Raw genomic sequence first — 23,146 nt, forward strand, 5'->3', positions numbered from 1 at the left:
AATCAATTGCCAAAACTCAAAATCGAAATTTTATGTTATAGATTTTAAAGATTAGGCACCAACAATAAAAATTTCACAGTCATCGATCAATGGAAGAGATAAATTTTATTGATCTTACGAGAACTTAAAAAAATGGCAAAAATTACCATTTGATTTTTGTCGATATGGCACTGATGAAAAGATATCGAATTTTTACCGTTGAATTAATATAAATTTTACTTAAAATTGATTTCTCGTAAGTAACGGACATTCAAAGTCGCCGGTCTCTTCAAGCGTTATTTCTAAAAGAACGGTTCATTTTAGGGAAAAGCAGGGGCTTGGAAGTGTTAAATTTTTTTGAGGTCCCAAAATTGATATTCTCAGCAAAATGAATTTTAGACTTTCTGTGTTATTTTCGTCTCTGACAGCTATAGTAATATTGATAATAAAGAAATAAAAGAGAATAGAGTAGATAGTAAAGAAATTTTACTTTAAATTTCTTGATTTTCTCTAGATATATTTCGGATACTGAATATTTATGATGTTACGTAATATCTTACGGACTTTGGCTTTTTTCTAGATCAACAGAAAAGATATAGTAATTATATTAGAAAGGGAAACGTATATACCCAAGAAACTCTTGAAAATTTTCCTTCTAACAAAACTGGTGATTGTTATAAAATTACTCATCTCGAAAGCTTTTTACTGCATGCACAGGTTTGATAAAGAATGGTGTATTCTTCAAGAAATTCAAAGCAAAGATCATCTGCCAAATTTCCTGAAAGGGACAGAAATGTACACATATTTTACACAGGAGAAAATCGGATATGCATCGTATATTCCATATGTTTATGTAAGGTTCGTATTGTATTAAAAGCTAATTTTTAATTATTATTTTAAAAATTTCTACTTGTGGTATAATTGTGTTAAAAGTATTACAATATACAGGGTTAGAATAAAGTATGCAACCTACTAAATATATTTGAAACAAAAAAAAAACGCCATTCATGAAACTTTGTATGTAAGTACAATGACACATAACCCATTTGACGCCATGTAATTTTTCGTTACTATTCTACTTTCAGTTTCGCCAGAAATACCTCCAACTTACCTTTGCTTTTCCTACAGGTTCCTCTGCAGGTTTCGTTATGTTTGTTTTTAACTCTCTCTATTGCTCCTCTGCATATCTTCCTCTCTGGTTTCGTTAATTTTTATATCGAGGGCATGTTAGCATTCCTATTTCTTTGTTGGGTTCTTAAATAGTTCAATATTCTATTTTTTAGGTCTATTATTTGGCTCTTCTGCCACTGTCGTGATTTTTAGTCACAGTTGTGGCCTCCATAAGATATTAATCTGAGTCAGAAATGTCTCGCGATACGTTCTGACTGCAATAATCCCCGGGGAATATCACTTCTAAACGTTGGATACAAAATATTGGAAGGAAGGCTAAACAATTTAGTGGAAAAAACAGGGGATTATCAAGGAGGATTCAAAAAAGGTAGGTGAACTATAGACCAAATATTTACAGTAAGGCAAACGCTGGAAAAATTCTACGAACGAATTACCGAACTACGTCATCTTTTGTAGATTTCAAACAATCGTATGACTCAATAATTAGAAGGGAATTTAGTAGCACAATGCAAGAGTTAAATGTGCCAAAAAAACTTATCAGATTTGTAAAACTATGCCTTACCAACACCAAAGCAAAAATAAGAATCCAAAATCAACTGTCCGATGAATCTAATATAAACCTCTAATGCATAAATTTTTGTTGGAGCTGAAAAATTCAGGAAAGTTAGATTTTACACTTACGAACACAAACGTACTGAGGCAAAAATTGATATAAGGTTGAATGCTCGAATAAATGAACTTTGATTAATTCTCTCTTTTGTTGCCGACCAGAATGTAGCTTCGACTTTTTAAATAGTTTTAAACTGTTTGTCCTTGTTTAGTGTAGTTTTATGTTCAACTTTATGTTTAATTTTATGTTTATGACATTCTGGGATTGTTGGATAGCCCAAAATTGACGAAATGCCGCTGAAGATGCTGTAGTGAGCGAAAGTACTTGGACAAGATTTAATTCATAAAACTGTGCTCGATATCTGCCTTTATTTTTATCAAAAAATTGATATTACTGCCAGGTGTACCTCTAAAAGGAAAACAGACATCCGCCTTGAGGCTGACTTGTGCAGTAACCATGCGTTGGCTGGAAATTAAAAGACCTGGAAAAGATTTATATACATTTTAAAGAAGCGGCACATTCTGTGAGTCTATAAGTTAATGTCTCAACGACAAAGTACATGAAACCACCTCGGAAAAAAGTACAAATGAAAGACACTCATATATCTTTGAGCTGGCAAAAATTTAAATAAGTAGGTAGACCATTTCAAATATTTGCGACAAACTGATGCTGCTATATTTTTCTCTTATAGACTTGTCAGTAAAGTATCTGTCAATTACGTTGACCAGGTACTCACTAACGCCCCGAACTCTCAGCCTGGACATGATTTTTTCCCATGAGTATTAAAGGCATTCTTGACGTCAAGCAGGGTAAGAGCCACCCATATCTTTGTATCCTGCGTAACTAAAGAGGTTACTTCTGTGACCGCATCTATGGTGGACCTTTTGGCCCTAAAACCATCTTGGCGGTCGCTCAGCGCATTTTTACAAGCTTCTCGTACAATTTGGATATCGAACTAAGAAGGCAAATTGGCCGAAATCGCACGTCTTCCTCTTCACCTCTACTTTTCGGGATAAGGACAACCTTAACTTCTTTCAACATTGTTGGAAACTGCTGCTGTTCAAGCAGTTTGTTTAGCAATCTCAGGAAAACCTGCGGGTATCTTAGTGCAGCGAGTCTTGGCTCCATCTATGCCAGGTGCCTTTCGGATCTTCATCCGCCCAACAGACTCGCCGAGTTCCAACTCAGTAAAATAAAAACTTCTAAGTTAGTATTGATAATTATTGGGAATTATTTGCTGCTGCGAATTTTGCTGTTCTTCTTTTCGATTGGTTTTAGTATGTAAACTATGTTTTTTAAATACTAGAAAAGTTTCTTCCTTCCACCGCTTAGCAATAAAATCGCCTAATATTATAACAGTATCGTGTCTGCATGTTGTCACATACATCCTCCGTCGTCGGTGCATACACATTGACCATTGTGACTTTATGCAATTTATCTTAGTCGTATGGTGCAAATTCAGTCTGATATAGGTGTAAACGTGATAATATATTTTCAAAGTCACTTGGTTACTATAAACTCTATTTCTCTTTCACTTTGTCTGGTCTTGTTTTCGAAGTAGTATGGTGAGAATTTATACTGATTACCAAAAAAATTCAACATATAGAAGCACAAATATTTTTTTAAATATTTACCTATGGAAGTATACATTATAATATTCTTATTATCTGATAACATTATAAACACATTTGCATCGTCATTTATGTCAAAAAATGAATAATGAGTGGCGCCTCCTTGATTTTCTGTATACTCAGTTACTCTATGGAGCATTGATCAAATTAAGTGGTCTATATCGTATTGCAGAATACTCATCCAGATTTTTCTTATGGCATACCACAGGTCTTTTAAGTTTGCTGGAAGACATGACGATCGATTTAGGTTTCGACCTACTATATTCCACACATGTTCGATAGGTGACAAATCAGCTAATCTTAATTGCCACTCTAAAGTCTCTATACCAGATTCTTGTACGAACTTCATGGTTTCATGGGCAACATGAGGTCTTGCGTTATCCTGTTGAAAGATCGCATGTGGAATGGTTTGTATGTAGGGATGTAAAACCGGTTGCAGTGCTTTTCCAATATATCGTCGAGCTATCAGAGTGCCATTAATAAAAACTATAGGTGATCTACTTCCCAAACATAATGTACCTTGTACCATAATGCTTGATTATCTGGCTGTATGACGTTCAACAGCCAAGTCTATATTTCCTCTCTCACCTCAAAAACGTCTTATGCTTATGCGTCTATCAGAGACACCCAAACGAAACCTAGATTCGTCACTAAAGCAGACAAAATTCCATTAGCCGTTTCAGTTTTGCCAGGCCCTGCACTATTTTAAGCTTTAAGCCTTATGCTATAGTTAACACTAAAAGCGGTTTGTAAGCTTTCAGTCCCGTTCCAAGTAATCTTTGATTAAACTATTCTTCTTGAGACTTTCCTTTCTGTAGCTGCAAGTGAATCATCTTTTACTTAATGTGCATTGTCCCGTCTATTTCGGCGAGCAAGAAGTCTAAGATAGCTCAAATCACGGCCTTGCAATGATCTAGATCATCCAGATCCTCCACGATACCGTTAAGTTTCATCATTGGACCACCTCCTCCAAACTCTTAACACTGCTGATGGATTAGCTTTAACTCTTCGTGAAATTTCCCGTAAACCAAAACCGGCCTCTTTAGTTTAGTGTCACTCAAATGACGAAATTGCCGACGACCGCGAACTCTTGGCATTTAAAATTTTTTGGGTAAATCAAAAGCAATCCAAAATTACTAAAAATTACAAGTAAACTAAAGTTAAATGCACAGAAACAAACTTTCTTATCTTTTTTTGTTTTTGCGAAAAAAACTTTAGTTAAAGAAAAGATAGTAAGTTAAAAACTTTACCACATATATATTTTTAGATAAGACTTACAAAAAACTAATAAATAACCGTATAGGTACAAAGTGTAATATTTTTTTCCATCAGTATATTTATACGAATTTCTTCCTGGCTCTTTCATTTGATTTCCTGCAGTGTCAATATTTCAATTCCATATTTTGCAATTTTTACGCAAGGGTTCGCACATTCCAGGTTCCAAATTTTAATTCATAATCATGTCAACTTTTCCAATCATTTTTCAATGTCACCAATGACGCTGTTTTTCTCATCGCATAAAATTTTAGCTTTATGAAGCTTGGTGATATAAAACTATTTAATTTTTATTTTTTATTTTAGAGATAACAAAACAAATGTCGTAGGTGGATATGAAATAAGATTAGTGGATACAATAAGCTCAATTTTCAATTTTAATTATACGTTGGTATCTTACGATCATATTTTGAATGAAAATAAATTGGAATTCATGGAAAGAGATGTAAGATTACTATAAAATTTATTTAAAGATAATGATATTGGTTTTAATCCAATTTTTGGTATTAGATTAGGTTAGGTTGGTTTAGTAGAAGCTTTGGAATCGATATTGATTAGTTGTATACCTTTAAATATTGAAATTTTGATACTGAACTAAAAAAACAAGTTAAGTATAACATAATCCAATCAGCTGAGAACTGAATATATACTTGATCAATGATAAAATAAATTAATACAAAACAAAATGGAAAGATAACATAATTAGAATGAATGAAAGTCGATTAAATTACAAAAGACGCCCCTTGAAAGTTTGATGTAGATCATAAAATGAAGTAGAAGATAATTTAACTTTTTCTTTACGTGAAAGTGCTAATCTGCACCTCCACGTGGTAAAAGTGGCAACATCAATTTGGATGGTCAACGTAGATAGGGATCGAGTAATTGCCAATAAAAGCAATCTCCCACTTACTGACCAACGGCTTTAGATCAATGTGTTGGTAAGCGGTGGAACACTCTTTTGTTCTGGGGTTTAAAAATTTATGGATTGAGGATGCAGATGCAAGGAGAAACCACTGCATTAAAGACTTATAGAGTATTCTTAGTCTTAATATTACAAGGAATACTACTCCTGATCATAAAAGTCGGGAGTCCAAGATCCGGCAGAGAAACAACATCACTAGACTACAAGACTTTCTTGGTCGTAACTATGAGAAATCCTTGTATTAAAACTGAGCAAAGAACAGCTTTAAAAATTGCTACATGGAATGTAAAGTTTGGATTCGGATGAAAAATTGGACATATATATATATATATATATATATATATATATATATATATATACATATATATATATATATATATATATATATATACATATATATATATATATATATATATATATACATATATATATATATATATATATATATATATATATATATATATATATAATGCAACAAACCATCCTATCTGTGTTTCGTGGACCTTAAGTAGGTATTTGGCCAGGTCACGCCGGGGTGGCCGGGTCTGTACGCAAGAGAGATATCTCTAGGAATAATTAAAACGATCTAAAATATCTACCAAAACAACACAATAAAATTATGAGTAGAAGAAGAACTAACTGGTCCTATTGAAGCTGGCAATGGGATAAGACGGGGAGATTTCCTGAGTCCTCTATTGTTCAACCCCATTATGGATGAAATAATAAAGAAAAGAGAACTAAAAAGGGATACCAAATGGAGAACTTAAAATAATCTAATATACAGACGACTCAATACTACCCTCTAAGTGTAGATGATTAATAACGTATGCTGTACCAATTTAATATAACCGCCAGAAAATTTAACATGTTAATTCTTAAAAAAAAACAAAATTCATGGTTACAACAGCAAATTTACTAAGATGTAAATTGGAACTGTAAAGACAGATAATAGAACAAATGCTGGTGTTTAAATATCTAGACATCGCATTATCTAGCTATAGAAAGTTCGAAACAGAAATGGAAGATGAAGTGAATAGATCAAACACAGCCGCAGGTTGCCTGAATTAAACAATATGGAAAAATGAAAATATCGGGAAAGAAATGAAAGGCAGTATTTACAAAACAGTCATCAGAAAACACTTGAAAAACTAAAGGTTGCGCTTATATCTACGTCGTATATCTGTACTTCTAGTTCTGTCCCATAGTGTTTTTCTATCAATTTTTCTAAGACGAGCAACACTTTTAATAAATTAATACCTTTTTACAAGAACAGAATTAATATGAAAAAAATCATGGATGCCTGAACTCTCCAGCGAAATATCTATCTAATGATGTGCCACATATGGTCTATTTCCTATTTAAATGGACTACCTAAGCTCTGTCGTCACAATGGGCTCGGGTTTTAAAAACCATTCCAAACATTTCTAATTCGTGTGTATTTGTCCCATAAGAAGTTGGAAAAATTGGTTTTTTTAATGTTGGAAGAATAAATAAGGACTTTTGGTTATGAACATACATTGTGTGGGATTGGGTTTATTTGTTGTTCGTGAATTTGTGAGGTAAGAATATCAAAGTATTATGATATTTACTATCAATGTTCATCTGTTACGGTTATGTCATTGTTTGGTTAAAACTTAAGACTTTAATTATTGTTTTATTCTTTTTTAAGTACTAGTGATTTTATCCCCTAAAAGACTAAATATATTCGTTTTCTCGTAGTTTAAATAGTTAATAGTAGTTTTGATGTCATTACTTCAAAATTCAGTAATACTGGATATCTTCAACACATATTTACTAGCCATTATACTCCCAGATCTAAAAAATAAACTTAAAAACTATTACAACATTAAAAAAATATTTTTTTAAACACTCATTATGGCAATTTGATAGAAATGTTTCCACATAATGATATCTTACAACTTAAACTACGAGAAAGCGAATATCTTTAGTATTTAACAGGATAAAATTACTGGCAACGAAAAAAGAATAAAACAGTAATTTAATTATTTTTCAACTTCGTAAATAAATTCAATGATTTATTAATTTATTTTGAAATAACTCTGATAGAAACAACAACAAAATACCTTAAAATACAGTAAAGAAAAATAATTAAAGTTTTAATCATACAATAAGATAACCGTAAAATATGAACATTCATAGTAAATATCGTCGGTATACTGCAAAAACCAGGTAAATGACAAATTTTAAAATATTGAGTTAAGTATACCAAAATTCTCAGCTTTTTCCGCTCTACATACAGGTAAAACCAAATAAATGATACAACTTACCATTCAGCAGATAAAATTTCTCTATCATATCGACTAGCAAAAACCTTTAAGTACACTTACTTCATTCTACCTGAAAACGGGTTGAGTTAAAATTTAGAAATGGTTACTAAGCTAAACCCATAAATGATCTTTATAACACATACACAGATAGAATAACTGAAGACAACAGTTCAATTGTTGATGATTCTGAGAACAATAAAGTCTCAATGATGGAATCCATTTTTGATATTGACTTTTCAGATGTAGACCCCACATATCAGCCAAGTGAAGAGGGATCGCTCTCTCTAGGAAGTCTATATGATTTACACACTTTGATAGCCTAAATAATGAGAAAAAAGATACTGAAATAGGTGCACCCACGAACAATTTAGTGTCAACTGAAATAGCTAGTTGGATATTAAATCTACTTCTTGACAAAGTATGGAAAGACGTACGTCCACTAAAACGTTGGAGAAAAGCTAACCCCAAAGATTGGGTAATAAATGTCGCAAAAAGGAGGCGTGCTGAGGGTTTGCCTTATAAGATAAAAAAAAGACCATAGACCAGCAATGCCAAAACCAGTTAATTGTTCAGAGTGCTTTTACAAATGTGCCAGATATTTCAGCGAAGATTACAGACAAAGACTATGTCGTGATTATTGAAAGTTAGAATTTATAGGCCAGAAAAATTTTCTTATTGCACGTATTAAAACGGAGCCACCAAAGAGAGTCGTTGCAGTCCGTTGAAGTTTAAAAAACCACGTGCATTTTCCAAAAAGTGTTACTTTTCTTTGAATGATCAAGACATACAGGTATGTGAGAAATTTCTTTGTAAGACACTTTGTATATAAGAGTCGTTAATACAAGATGTTGTAAGAAAAACTGATATTCTAGGCTGTTACGCAGATACGGATAAAAGAGGCAAGCACCGCCAAATAAAACAAGCAGTAAAACCCGAAAAATCGTGAAGGCTCATATTGGGTCTTTTCCAACCATGGGCCCACATTATATTCGCCAAAGTTCAAAGCGTAGATATTTGGACAAAAATTTAAGTATAAGAAAAATGTACCAACTTTTTATAAATGACTATGTGCAGAAGAAACTGGAAGGTGTTAGCAAAATTACATATCGAAGAATATTTTCTAACGACTATAATTTAAGCTTTTTTGTTGCTAAAAAAGATCAATGTTTAGTTTGTAATAAATATGATAGGGCTAATCCAACTGACAAATCGGATTTAGAAGACAGTTACAGAGAACATCAGAAAATAAAAGAAGTATGTAATCTTAAAAAACAAAATGATAAGAAAAGATCTAATGAACAATGGGATTTTGTTTCAGTTACTTTCGATCTACAGGCCGTACTACAGATTCCAAGTGGATTGACTGGAAAACTATATTATTCTCGAAAATTATGTGTCTACAATTTGTGTGTATATGAAGCCGCATTACCAAATGCAGCTTACTGTTTTGACTGGTCAGAAATTAACGGTAGACAAGGAAGTTCTGAAATAGAAAGCACTATACTCCACTACTTATCAAAATGTGTTCCAGAATATGTAAGTGAAATAAGTTTATTTTCTGATACCTGCAGAGGACAGAATCCGTTTAAATATTATTGAACACAAATTTTTAGATTCTGGACATTCCTATATGGAAGTTGACTCTATGCAGAGTAGTAACGAAACCGCTAAAAAACACAGATCTATCTATGGGATGCCAAATTACTTGTCTGTTTTTCAAAATGCAAGAGGAAATAGAAATATCAAGGTTGATGATAAAAAAGTATGTATAGAACCATACAAATGTAAAGAATTTAAATACTACGACTTTTATGATTTAAAAAATGTGTCACACACTTTAATTAAAAACCGGACAAAAGACCAAAACGGCAAAAAAATAATGTGGTTGAAGATAAAAAGAATGAGATTCGTGAAAGGAGAGACAAACAGAATCTATTTTAATTATGACATGTCAACAAGCTTCAATTATTTCCTTACTGATACTGCACGGCAGTCAACAAGAAAAAAGCACGTCAAGTTATCAACTAATTCAAGCAATCTTGAAGAACTTAAGCGACTTTATGATGTACATTTGAAAATTAGCATAGCAAAAAAGAGAGATTTGGTACAGCTATAAGCTAGTAAGCTAGGGAAATGATGTAACAAACATTTTGCCAGAGCCTGCTTTCAGTGACGAATCGGACGAGGAAGCCTCATAATAATAATATTGTTATTATTATATTCGAAATAAATTTGATTTTTTTTTATAAAACTGCCTGTCATTCATATAAACAATAACTATAACTACACACAGCTGTTAATAAAATTTTCAGGGAAAAGAAGTTAAATGTCATAAATATCGACTAATACCTTAAAACATTGCTATTACCTAGTAAAAGCCTCATATCTCGATCACAAAACTGGACAATATTATACTTGGTTTATTATATTTGTGTTAAATATGTTATTTGAAGAGTAATTGATTTATCTAGATTTACAGGTAAAACCAGTTAAGTGATAGCATTTCCAACTTAAATTTACGATTAGAATATCATTTCAGATATATGCATCTTTCACTAGAATACCTAATATCAAAAACAAGCTGACTGCTTAATTCCCAATATAAAACTAAACTCTAAAAACGTTTTTTCTCGATTTCGGTATTCCGACATTTACCTGGTTTTCGCAGTATACCGACGATATCTTAATCCTTTGATATTCTTACCTCACAAATTCGCGAACAACAAATAATACCAATCGCACAGAATGAATGTTCATAACCAGAAGTCCTTACTTATTCTTCAAACAATCAAAAAATCCAATATTTTCAACTTCTTATGGGACAAATACACAAAAATTAGAAATGTTTGAAAAGGTTTTTAAAATGCCCGTCTATTGTGGTGCCAGAGCTTAGGTAGTCCATTTAAATAGGGAATAGGTCTGCCATTAGCAAACTTGAGGTACTAGAAAGGGGGGGTTTACAAATAATAAATATCTATAGTACGTATGCTAAATAGTATTTAGCATTTTTACAAAATCGAATGAACGTTGCCAAATATCAGGTTGGACTCTAAGTGGCTAAGTCGCTAAGTGGCAGTATAGTAGTATATTTGAATCAAAATTATTTCATCCATTTCAAATAATATGTACTTGTATTTAAATTCGCTTAAAGCTACAGTGTGTATTGCTTGTCAAATTTAAGGTGATACTTGACAAATTTGTCCACCTGCGTAGGAAAAGAGATACATAATGCGCTCGGTATCTTCGCCTCCTTGGTACACTCCATACTACAAGTTTACAGAGAGTGACCTTATTTATAAATGGAACTTCTATGATATGTCTATATTCTATGTTATTTTGACGTTTAAATTTTTCCTTCGGAAATTTTTCTCAAAATACAAAATATTTTGTTTTTGTTACTTGGTAAAAAAATTCTTCTAATAATTATATTTTATTTGACTCATTAATATTGACCATTCAGTCATGTTGAAGCGGCAGTTTTTTCGAACACTTCTATAAATGTCTCGTTCTGTAATTTTATAAGCGAATATTGGCAGAGATGAAAGCTTTACATTTGCATTACAGTAAACTGTATAAGAATAAAAGAAGAGTAGTTAATCTTATACCTGGAACATACCGACGAAACATTTATTACTCAATTTTTATACTAGAGTTGTAATATTTTATATTATAGTCGTATAATTTTATTCTTCGGATCTTTGGAATTTAGCATTTTAGTAAGTTATAAATATTTTAATCTGTTGTTTATTTCTTTACAATAGAATAATACCCTGTATAAATATTGTCTTCATTAATTTTTTTTGTTATATGTCGCAATGTAGGAACTCGTTTTTCCGTGACATAATAATTTATTATTATACGCCGAAGTAAACCTTTGTCAAAATCGTCCAAGTTGGATTTTGGGGCAGATGTCATTCTTTTGTTTGGCGTCGAAAATGATGTAGAAGCACCTTCTTCTATATTTTTCATTTCACGAGAGATCCGTTTTATAGTGGCTATACTTACTCCCGTTGCTAAGGAAGCACGCTCTTGAACTTTTTTAAAATTTTTAACATGCGGATTTTGCATCGTTTCTCTCTGCATAAAAATAATTACATTTGCTATTACCTCCCTCGTTTGTCCAGACAAGACTTTGCCTTCTAATTTTGAATGAAAATCCATGTTTATAATTTAAAGTACTTAACAATAATTATTTAAAAAGTCAAATCTATTGTAATACGATATTTCTTCAACACACAGTAACTTTAAACATAAGTAAAATAAAAAAAACTTTGTCGCAGACTATACAAGTACCTTGCACTTCGAAGTGCCAAGAAATAATAAGGACGAATTCTGTTGTGGTCGAATGCGCATCGTGGGTGGACCCTAATTTCAAATCGGCCAAGTATCACGTTAAATTTGACAAGCAATACATGAATACAAAAGTTTCCTATTTCCTACAGCAAACATAACCTAGTCTATCCTGACCGAAAAAATAAAATGCAGAATTTGGAAGAGGAAAATCTATTAATAGAAATGCATATATTATACTCATAATTTTACTTTTGTAGGTTTTATCTGGTAAACTTTCATGGGGTATAGGTTCAATAACGTTTAGCGAAGAAAGATCTCGCAAATTCGACACAACGAATTTCATTTTCCTTGATGGGTATTCTGCTCTCTATAATAAAGAATTAGCAAATATCAAAGATCATAAATGCTTGTTCGAGAACGCAATACTTCAAATATCTTCTATCACTGTGGGATTTCTTATTTTAGGTATAATTTATATTTACCTAAGTTTATTTAATTCCAATCGTTCTTTATGGTCTTATGTATTGGTAAGTAACCTGTTTAATAATATTCAATAATACAACTGATAGGCATTTCATCAATGTTATATATATATATATATATATATATATATATATATATATATATATATATATATATATATATATATATATGTATATATATATATATATAAAGGGTGTTTCAAAAAAAGGTAACCCCGTCTCTAGGGTAGGTAAAAAACTAAAAAATAATTGGGGTTTGCTTAGTAAAAAGTTTTTGTAACGCCAAGATACAGGGCGTTGAAGAAAAAAAAATGTTACGCATTTTTTACGATTTTGCCGAAACTACTGGCAACATTGTAATGAAATTTTATACGAATATGTTTTGGAAGCTGATACATCCCATGATTTTTTTTTATATCTGATTCTCATAGAGGGCGCTAGTTACACGGATCGTACTAAGTATGAGTCAATATAATTTTTTAAGAGTATGATTATTAATCAAAATTTCAAGTAAACTTAAACATCATTCAATTTTACACGAAAAAGGTACTCTTGATAAAACTCGATACTGTGTACCGTTTTCGGAATATTTTGATTTGAAAATTATGAAGTAATAATTGATGCTGGTATGAAATAGTTAGTAATTAAACAAAACTCACTAGAAGAAAATTAAATTAATGACTAAGAACATAAAATAAAATTCAATTACAGTAAGTGTTCAAAATGCCCTCCGTTTTCGCGAATACACAAGTCTATTCTTTTTTCTAAAGGTTCCATTAACCTTCTAAACGGTAGGGGATCAGCTATGATGTCATTAAGTTGACGTTTAATTCTTTCTTCCAATTCTAGGCGTGAATTTACCTCTGTAGCATAGACTTTTTCCTTAATATACGACCAAACTGCGTAGTCCAAAGGGTTAAAATCGCATGACCGAGGAGGCCAATGAATCGGAGCTTCTGCACCTCTACCAATCCATCGATTCGGAAAATGATTACTCAACCAATTACGACACCTATCAAAGTGTGGTGGAGCTCCATCGTGCATAAAAAATAAAGATCTTCGCTCGTTTAGCGTTAAATCTTTTAATATCTCGAATAAGAAATTGTTTAAAAAATCAAGATACATATCACCATTTAAATTTTCAGGTAGAATATGATAACCTATTAATTTGTTACCTAAAGTTGCAGCCCAAACATTAACTTTAAATGAGTGTTGGTAATGTGACACCCTTTTGATTCGTGGATTCTCATCACACCAGTAGTGTGCATTATGGGAGTTACCTTGGATTATAGGATTAAGGATTATATACCTTGTCGCGTAAAGGTGGCCTCGTCCGTAAAAAGAATGCATTTTAAAAAATTTGGATTGTGGGCTGTCCTTTGTTGCAATGTTTCACAAAAATCCACTCTAACCGGTAGATCATCTGGCAAGAGCTCTTGGACTTGTTTGTAATGATAAGGATGTAATCGCTGTTCTTTCAGTATCCGCCAAGTACTTGAAGAAGAAGTATTTGTTTGTCTTGCTATATTCCTTACGCTAACTGTTGGATCTTGATCAAGTAAATTTAAAATATTATTTTCTTTATTAATTGTTCTAGTTGTTCTTGGTCTACCAGAATTTATTTATTTGGTCTCACATTCCCAGTTTCTCGACAACGTCGTTCAACGGCTCTAAATGTTTTTTTACTTGGTAAGTTTCTTTTAGGAAACTTTTGTACATAACGTGTCACAGCTGCACTAGAACATCCTAAATATTCGCCTAAGATTAATAACATGTCAGTGTATTCAACATTTGAGTACATTTTGATTTGATTTTACAAATAACAAGGTTTTTCAAAACTCTAATTATTGTTGATTTATCGTCATAACAATCAATAAATGTCAGATTTCCATGGCACTTTTGGAGAAAATAGAGGTATACCTATTAGAACTTTATCATTACTACCAGCATCATTATTACTTCATAATTTTCAAATCAAAATATTCCGAAAACGGTACACAGTATCGAGTTTTACCAAGAGTACCTTTTTCGTGTAAAATTGAATGATGTTTAAGTTTACTTGAAATTTTGATTAATAATTATACTCTTAAAAAAGTTATATTGACTAATACTTAGTACGATCCGTCTAACTAGCGCCCTCTATGAGAATCAGATATAAAAACAAATTCATGGGATGTATCAGCTTCCAAAACATATTCGTATAAAATTTCATTACAATGTTGCCAGTAGTTTCGGCAAAATCGTAAAAAATGCGTAATTTTTTTTTTCTTCAACGCCCTGTATCTTGAAAACCTATGGCGTTACAAAATTTTTTTACTAAGCAAACCCCAATTATTTTTTAGTTTTTTACCTACCCTAGAGACGGGGTTACCTTTTTTTGAAATACCCTGTATATATATATATATATATATATATATATATATATATATATATATATCCTTATATCCATAAGGAGCCACGACTGTCAAACTCAATAAGCAGTGATAAAACAATGGAAAGGATTTGAAACCTTTCACACTGTAACTCTTAAAGGTCTCCGTCAGATAAGAGGAGAAAAGAAACAAAGCTAGATGTTACTGTTCCCTATATTAGCGGAAACGTCTCGTTTTGTAATTACAAAACAGCATCAGTCCAAATCTGTAAAAGTAATACTCTTTTAATTAATTTTAGTGAAACTCTTTAAATTAAATCTTTGGCCTTCTTTAACTAAAAACTTTGTATTAAATCTTCTACCGTTTGGACAATAATTCTGTTTTTTTTTTAGATTATATTTCCTTCTTTATTTGAACAGACTTCCTCTATTAAGATTGTTCAGACACTTCCTATGAGAATAATGTTTATTTGCTGGTGGGTGTGTTCCTACATTTTAGTCATATTTTTTAAAATAAATTTAATGTCTTGCTTAATTGAAAGCCATACAGAAAAACTGTCTTTCGAACGTTTATACGACAGAGGATACACATTTCAGGTAAAAATAACAACTTTTATGCAACACTTTTATATAATTATGATCTATTTAATTAGACCAACCAGAAATATAAAATAATTTAAACAATTGATCTTCTTCTTCATCGTGTGCCCCATCCTTTAAGAACATTGCTTCATCCTTTAAGAACTGTAGACAACATATATTTTAATAAATATATCTAATTATTATACAGGGCAAGTCAACGAAATCAAATATAGAAAAATGGTGTATTTAAAAATTAAAAAAAAAAACTTTGTCAATAGATATTAAAACAAATCCGAGAAAGGTTATACATAACATAACATTTTCTATTATTTTTAGAGTACTAAGTACGACTACTTTTTTATAATGTCAGAATGTCAGCGTGCTCCAACCACTTTCTGTCAAAAACTGCAGCAAAAATTTTCGTATTATGAGACTGAAGATATATGCGAACTTGTTTCGAAACCTATAAAATCCAAGGTGGCAATTATCGGGGAGAAATATAAACTAAGATATGCTGCGAGAAATGTAAGTAAATTTAGAAACAGAAAATCTGTAAAAACTAAGTATTTTGTAGAACAATACTTTATCATCGCAAAGAAAAAATGAACAAGATATACGAAATGCCATCATCATTCTCTTTACTTTTACATACCTCTTTATTATCGGGTTCTTTCTGTAATATTTTATTACATATTATTTTATTTCGACTTTACTCGATGCTATATTTTATTTCAAGTTAAGAACGAAACGTTTGACTTATAAAGATCAGTTTTGCCAAAACTGTCAGGCATGTGTTGCTACTAGACTGTCGATACACGAGTCATTCTAATCAGAGCTGTATTTAGCCCTGTATAGATGTAACTTAATTTCACTAATAGATGGATACGTATAGTTGAATACATAATAATGCATTATAAATACTTTTTTCTTTAATAGACAGATATAGATATATAATTATTATAGGTCTGATAAAAATAGTTAAATTTTACGATTGTTTAACATTACATGTTTATGACCGCTTAAGATTAGATTTAACTAAAAGATAAAAAACAAGTGCAACTTTTATTTCAATTGGATGTAAATAATAACAGCAATTAGGCTTTTGCCAGACTATCACTTACATACTTTTCGGATTTGAAACTTTGTGTCCACCGATTTTCACACTATCACATAATTTACTCATTGCATATTAACATCGTCGTCATCTTCTCCATCATATCTATTACTGTCATCGCTATTACTGTCATCACTATCAACCGTCACATTTGTTACTACAAGATCAATATCGTCCACCAACTCATCAATAACCCAAAATTTTTGCACTTCTTTAATAGCAAGTTTACAATAGTTTTTCTAGTTGTCAAAGTGACTGTTACTATACCAAATGCATTTCTTGAAATTGTTCCATTGCGGCGGTCTTAAACTCTTTGTTGTGTGAGGCAATATGTCTTTTGACTTGACTCAATACCTTTTCTATTGGATTCAACTCACAATAGTATGGAGATAATCTCAGACATGGCAACATTTTTCTCTTTGCGAGTTATAGTACAATGACCACTAGAATCCAGTATATTTGATCACGCGAATTCAACAAGAAGTAAGTAAAGCATTTTAAAACCCCATTTTTTCAGTCGGACAGTCTGATATTAGTATGATATTAATCTGATATATTTGTATTTGAAGTCTGATAATTATATTTTGAATTGTAATTAAAATCTTTGCTAGTGTAAATAAAAGTTTATTTTGAGTGTTTTTGATTTCTAAAAAAAGTGTTTTTCAAAAGAACATTCATAATTTGCGCACCACATCGATTTTATATTTTATGTATCCTTTTTTTGTATTGTGTATGTATTTACGATTTCCATAAGCTCTGATTTTTAATGATCTTCAAAAAATATATCTTTCTCTAGCAACCATGTCTTAATTTGATCTTTATGAAAAGCTTGTGTCGGAATCACTTCTTCTCTCCTCGAATGGTACGAGGCAATGTCCATCACCCCAACAGATTTCTCTGGAAGATTAGGAAGCAGATTTTCCTTAAACCGTTGTTCAAATATAGGACCATCCATGTCATCATGATAGTCCGCTGTGTTTTTTTTAGCTAAAAACCAAAATGCAGCACATTCCATAAAGCCCAATTCACTACATGCATGCACTATTACAAATCGGGGACCTTGTTGTGTCGGCTGTTTTAGGCCTGTTGACAATAACTTAACAAACGTACCCCTGGTTAAAGTCACTAGAAGATCCTTCCATTATTTGGAAACACTATGTCCGACATTTATCCAAGTTTCATTCAAATAAATGACGGTGTAACCTTGGGAACTAATTTTTTTATCTCACGCAAATACTGACGCCTCCATTTCAGAATATCGGACCGTTCCTTCATGGTCGAATTAACTCCTCGTTTGCAAAAAATAAAGTTCATTTTATGAATTGTTCTCCACGTTGCAAAATCTTGTTTTTTTTAACCAGTTCAAAAAATTTGTTCCATGTTGGCGCTAAATTTTTAAAGAAAAAACTACGCGAAGCCGCGTATGAACTACTGTGTTGTTAGTGAATTTTGTATTGTTCGTTCTACTTTTGGTACGTTTTCTTGTTTTTTTTTTACCTGGCCTTAGTCTTCCTTCGGCAGTTTCTTTGCGTATTTTAGAAATAGTACTAGAACCTACTCCCGACTCAAAAGTGAAATAAGTTATATTTTTTGACTACGCTGTTTGGCCAGTGTATATCCACATATACGTAAAAATTAAAAGCAAAATATCGTGAACAGAAGTAATTTTTATTTTAATGACACCAATATTTATAAAGTTAGTAAGTAAAGAACATAATAAAGATAACTTAATATTGTATGTGAGAATACAAGTTATGAATTAAAGTGATTATGTAATGAATATAAAAGTAAATTAACATAAAAATCAAAATTGATACAGATTATTTCCTCCGCGCAAGCCATCCTGCAAGGAAAAATATTTGGAAAACGAGGTCCAGGAAGAAGAAGAACATCTTTCTTAACAACCTTATATCAAGTTTCTGACTGATTCCTGAGGAATCGCTTCTCACTCTTCATCTAATGAAGTTTTTTGCTCCGTCACTGTCGCTGGTACTGGATTACAGACCCAAACCCTACGCTTAAGTTCATCCCATAGATGCTCGATGGGATTCATATTTGGACTCAATGGAGGCCAATCCATTGTTGTTATATTGGTGTTGGCCAGGTAATCTTTCATAATCTGCGCTGTGTGACTTCGAGAGTTCTCATGCATTAGCATAAAGAAATCGCCTATGTAGCCGGCATAAGGAACAACATGGTCTTGGAAAATATCCGTAATGTAACGATCCGCTGCCAAACCCCCTCAGCAACCACCACCGGGCAGGAACACGAGCTCTGTTTTTTCTTCTAAAGATATACCACCCCAAAACATATACGAACCACCTCCATAGCTCACTGTTTCGACACTGCAGCACTGGGCAAATCGTTCTCCAAGCCTCCGATAGACGCGTCGTCTTCTGTCATTGTTATACAAGCACAGTCAACTCTCAACAGAGAATAAAACTCTGCTCCATTGGCCAAGGTCCCAATTAACGTGTTCTCGGGCAAACTGAAGTCGAACTTGTTTCTGACGTGCATTCAATTTGTACTCTAAGTTAGTTCGTCTGGGAGTCAAGGTGGCAGCCTTAAGTCTTCTCCTAACTGTCCACTGAGCGAATCTGGTCGTCGACTGCAGCTATCGGTCTCCTGATATCGACGGTAAGCCCTTAAGACTTCAGACTGCGTCATAAATAGGCGACCGGCTTCAGTCCTCTGACTATAGCCCTCTCGTAATAATGCAATTCTCTGGGCCGCCTTCACTGGTAAGGTATCAATTTGTAAAATGTTAACTGACTGTACTTTGAAGTCATCGAGTTTAGATTCTAACTCGATGTTTGAAGTGTACACAAACGTCATCGTTTGACAAGTGACTGAGACGACCACCGACAAATTCATAGAGGTCTACATTACATAGAACACGCCCATTTTTTGCATTAGTTGTTTTAATTCAAAGTGACAAAACATAAAATTACTAAGATAACCTACAATTCATCAAGTGAGTCGATTTTTTTGCTCGCAAGTGTACATCGAGTTAGAATCTATGGAGATGGCATCACGTGACTAAAAACGACCTCACTTCGGCCATATCGTTAAGATTGTTTTGACACTTTTGACAGATCGTATATGTTTGTTTACGTTTGTTGTTTTTCGAATATTTTTAGTTTTATAATACTTTTATAGAAACTGTAATAATATATTGTGATAGTGCATAATAATGGTTTCTTGTTCTCAACGTAGTTGCAGCAGCAGAAGCAATGTTAATAAAAAATCTTCAGGAATAACGTTCTACAGGTTAGTATACAAATATGTAAACAAAGTGATGGCCCGTACTTCAGAAAATAAATTAATAGTATTCATAAAAATCTTATAAGTAAGGTTGATCGTGCTATTCTTGAGAATACTCAAATATCTTCATCCTTAATATCTAAAAATTTCTTATTAACTACTGCAACATAATTATTTTTATTTCTACACAATATTTCCATTGTGATATTCGGCAGATATTCAATTTTGTTTTTTTAATAATAACTTTTCTAACTTTATTAATTGAACTAAATTTTTAAGTGTCAGTTAATTTGTAGTTATCAAATATATAAGTTGTGAAACGAACGTATTTCTTTTATTTCATACCGTATATTTATTTTACCCTTTAAAATATTATGTATATTATTATCTCTTTCAGATACAACTTTTTATTTGACTGTATTAATTTATCTTTATGTATAATATGTCGTGTTTTTAGTGTTTACCGCGGGGTAAATAAATCATAGTTTATTAAAAATGTATTGCACTTTTTTAGATTATGATTAAACCTTCTGAATAACTAGTCATATTTGTATAGTAGTTTTAATATTATTGAGTCCGGCCCTGATCCCACCGCCATATTGGTATGATCGTTAGCCACACCTACTGACGCCGTTTTTAATTCACACGTTAATATGCTCATAGCTTCTCCATAGATTCTAACTCGATGGTAAGAATAAATACTTTAACGAAAATTAAAGATAATAAAATAAAATTGAAAGCTGTAAGCTGTAAACAAACGGAAGATCTGTCATTACTTTTAATAGTATTAACATTGCGGAATTAAGCTTCGTTTATTTATTTTGTTTATGACACCCCGCGATGGTGTTAAAATAAATGATTGGTTAAAGTCTTCGTGAGCGAGATAGGCTGTCGTTTCTCTTTATTAACTGACTGGGGTCAAAGTGATGGGAGAAATTTCCAAGGTTATACCGTTATACATATAAGTTTTCGGGGTATGGATAATAATTATTAGTTTGTAATGACCATGATCATACCATGATTCTAATGGCATGTTGTATTCTCACCGAAAAACAATTAACCTGTTGTTAATATAATTAAAATATTATAAAATTATCTTTTGTAGATAATATTTATTTAATTTATTATATTTATGTAATTAAATTTATTTTTCCTACTTTTCATCTCTTGTCTTTGATGGGCACTTCTGGTCAGTTACGTTAGGAAACATTCATTTTAATTCATTTCTGTGGAAAAGAAAATACAAATACTACCCTGAATCGTGCTTGTTAACATGAAACGCTCTATAGTAGAAATATGTCATCTGCGTACACAGTATATTGCTAATAAAGAATTCTTTAGCAATATACTGTGTCTGCGTACCGCAGATTACTAGTTTTTCTGCCTCCTATAGTGATTCCTCGCTACCACTCCTCTAGTTCTTGCTGCATTCTATATTCAGAATATGTGTTGCAGATAGTTCTTATTATTCAAGATATAATAATATAATCAACAGTTAATACCGTTTACCAGTATTTTAGGACCTGCGACACAATTTCAGATATAAGAAATATGGAGTTTGTGGAAAATAAACTATTTGGACCACAAATACACTTTTGGCCTATGATAAAAAATACGATCTTAGCTGCACCGTTTGGAGAGATAACAAAGCGTTTATACCAATCAGGAATTTTTACTAATTGGTAATATATAATATATGTATTATAGATCACATTCTTTTTCGCTTTTCGATCTCTATTTGAGGATTATATTTTAAAATTTGTTCTAGGATGAATAGGGAAATAGAATACTTTGAACCGTTGAAAGGGAAGAAGAAATCAAACAAGAATATAAAAATATTTGTCCTTCAAGATATGTATCCACCACTAGCACTGCTTTTAATAGGGCTTAGTGTGGCTGCAATGATCTTTGTTAAAGAGAAACTGTGTAAAATATAATGTCAATAAAACTTGGATGATTGGAAACTAAAGAGAAATTTAGGGAGACTTGTAATCAGAAAAAATAACAGAATTAATGTAAAAACTTATTTTATTTATTTTTTTTTATTTGATTTATAGAACCTTAAACACAGCCTTTACAGAGTTATTATAATATGTATGTACTTAAAACTTAAAAGGGATAATTTATCATTTTACGTACCTACAGCTACGGTCACTGAATAGTTTACACTTTTATTTGTAAAATCACAGTGTCGTACGAATTTCCTAAATGTCAAAGCGCTTGTCAAAAATTTCGCGCATATTTAAAAATAAAATAAAAAGCTATTAAACGCGTCCAAAATGCCTAGAATGCATTTGAATGACGTGCAAAAAAAAAAGAGAAATTCCCAAACTCGAAGAAGGTTGGTCACTAAGGCAAGGTGCTGCAGAGTTGAACGTGAGCCATGCATGCATATGGAAAATCAAAGATGGTATCATTTTCACTGTACAGACGGTTGACTGGTTCAAGAGGGCAGATCTTTACAGAACGACAAGATGAGATGTTCGTAGATTATCTGAGAGAAACTCCATTTGCCATCATAGCTCACAAAGCTAGCGAAGAGACGAAGAGACAGCGGTTCCGGGCAGCATTCGCACTGCACTGCACTGGATTAAAGCAAGTAAATTAATAAATTGTACAGCTGAAAGGAAACCTTTTTTGACTGAGGATCACAAGAGAGACGAGTTGCATTTTGTAATGAATACATAAACGTAAAGACAACTTTTGGTCTAACATTGCATGTTCCGATGAACAAGTGTTTCAGTTATATAGCAATAGTTGAATGAGAGTTTATAGGCCGAAAAATTAAAGGTTGCTCGGTACATGCGAGAAGAATTGTTCCAGAATAGTTGGAAGAAACTCATGTTAATATTCTTCCGTGATCTTCCCGAAGTCCAGACCTTAACAAAGAAATTACAAAGAAATTTGACAAAGAAATTACATGAAAGAAACCTTAGGCTACGTAATACAATTGAACTGTGGGAATCAATTGAGCAGGCATGGGAGGAGCTTGTGGAATATAACATAAGGAGATTGCTCCTATCTATAAATAGGAGATTTCAAACTTGGCAATTATGTTTTTGGCATTAATGCGGCTTCTACTTAATATGAATTGTGTTACTGTTTACCACGATTTAATATAAAATAGATTTAAAATAAAATGGATATTTTTAACCCAGATTTCCTGATTTTCGTTATTAAGATCATAATTCATTTTATTCAAAA

At 32.1% G+C, this 23,146-nt stretch overlaps 1 protein-coding gene across 1 annotated transcript; it reads left to right on the forward strand.

The window, feature by feature from the left end:
- The first annotated feature begins 615 nt into the window (after window positions 1-615).
- Window positions 616-23,011, forward strand: LOC140438577 (uncharacterized). The gene is made up of 7 exons (XM_072528242.1): window positions 616-837; window positions 4,933-5,071; window positions 12,387-12,656; window positions 15,376-15,579; window positions 15,901-16,089; window positions 21,455-21,624; window positions 21,711-23,011. The coding sequence occupies exons 1-7, from the start codon at window positions 689-691 to the stop codon at window positions 21,877-21,879; spliced, it is 1,290 nt and encodes a 429-aa protein (XP_072384343.1). The 5' UTR covers window positions 616-688; the 3' UTR covers window positions 21,880-23,011.
- Window positions 23,012-23,146: the final 135 nt, after the last annotated feature.

Source organism: Diabrotica undecimpunctata, chromosome 1 (genome assembly GCF_040954645.1).
Source record: "Diabrotica undecimpunctata isolate CICGRU chromosome 1, icDiaUnde3, whole genome shotgun sequence".
NCBI lineage: Eukaryota > Metazoa > Arthropoda > Insecta > Coleoptera > Chrysomelidae > Diabrotica > Diabrotica undecimpunctata.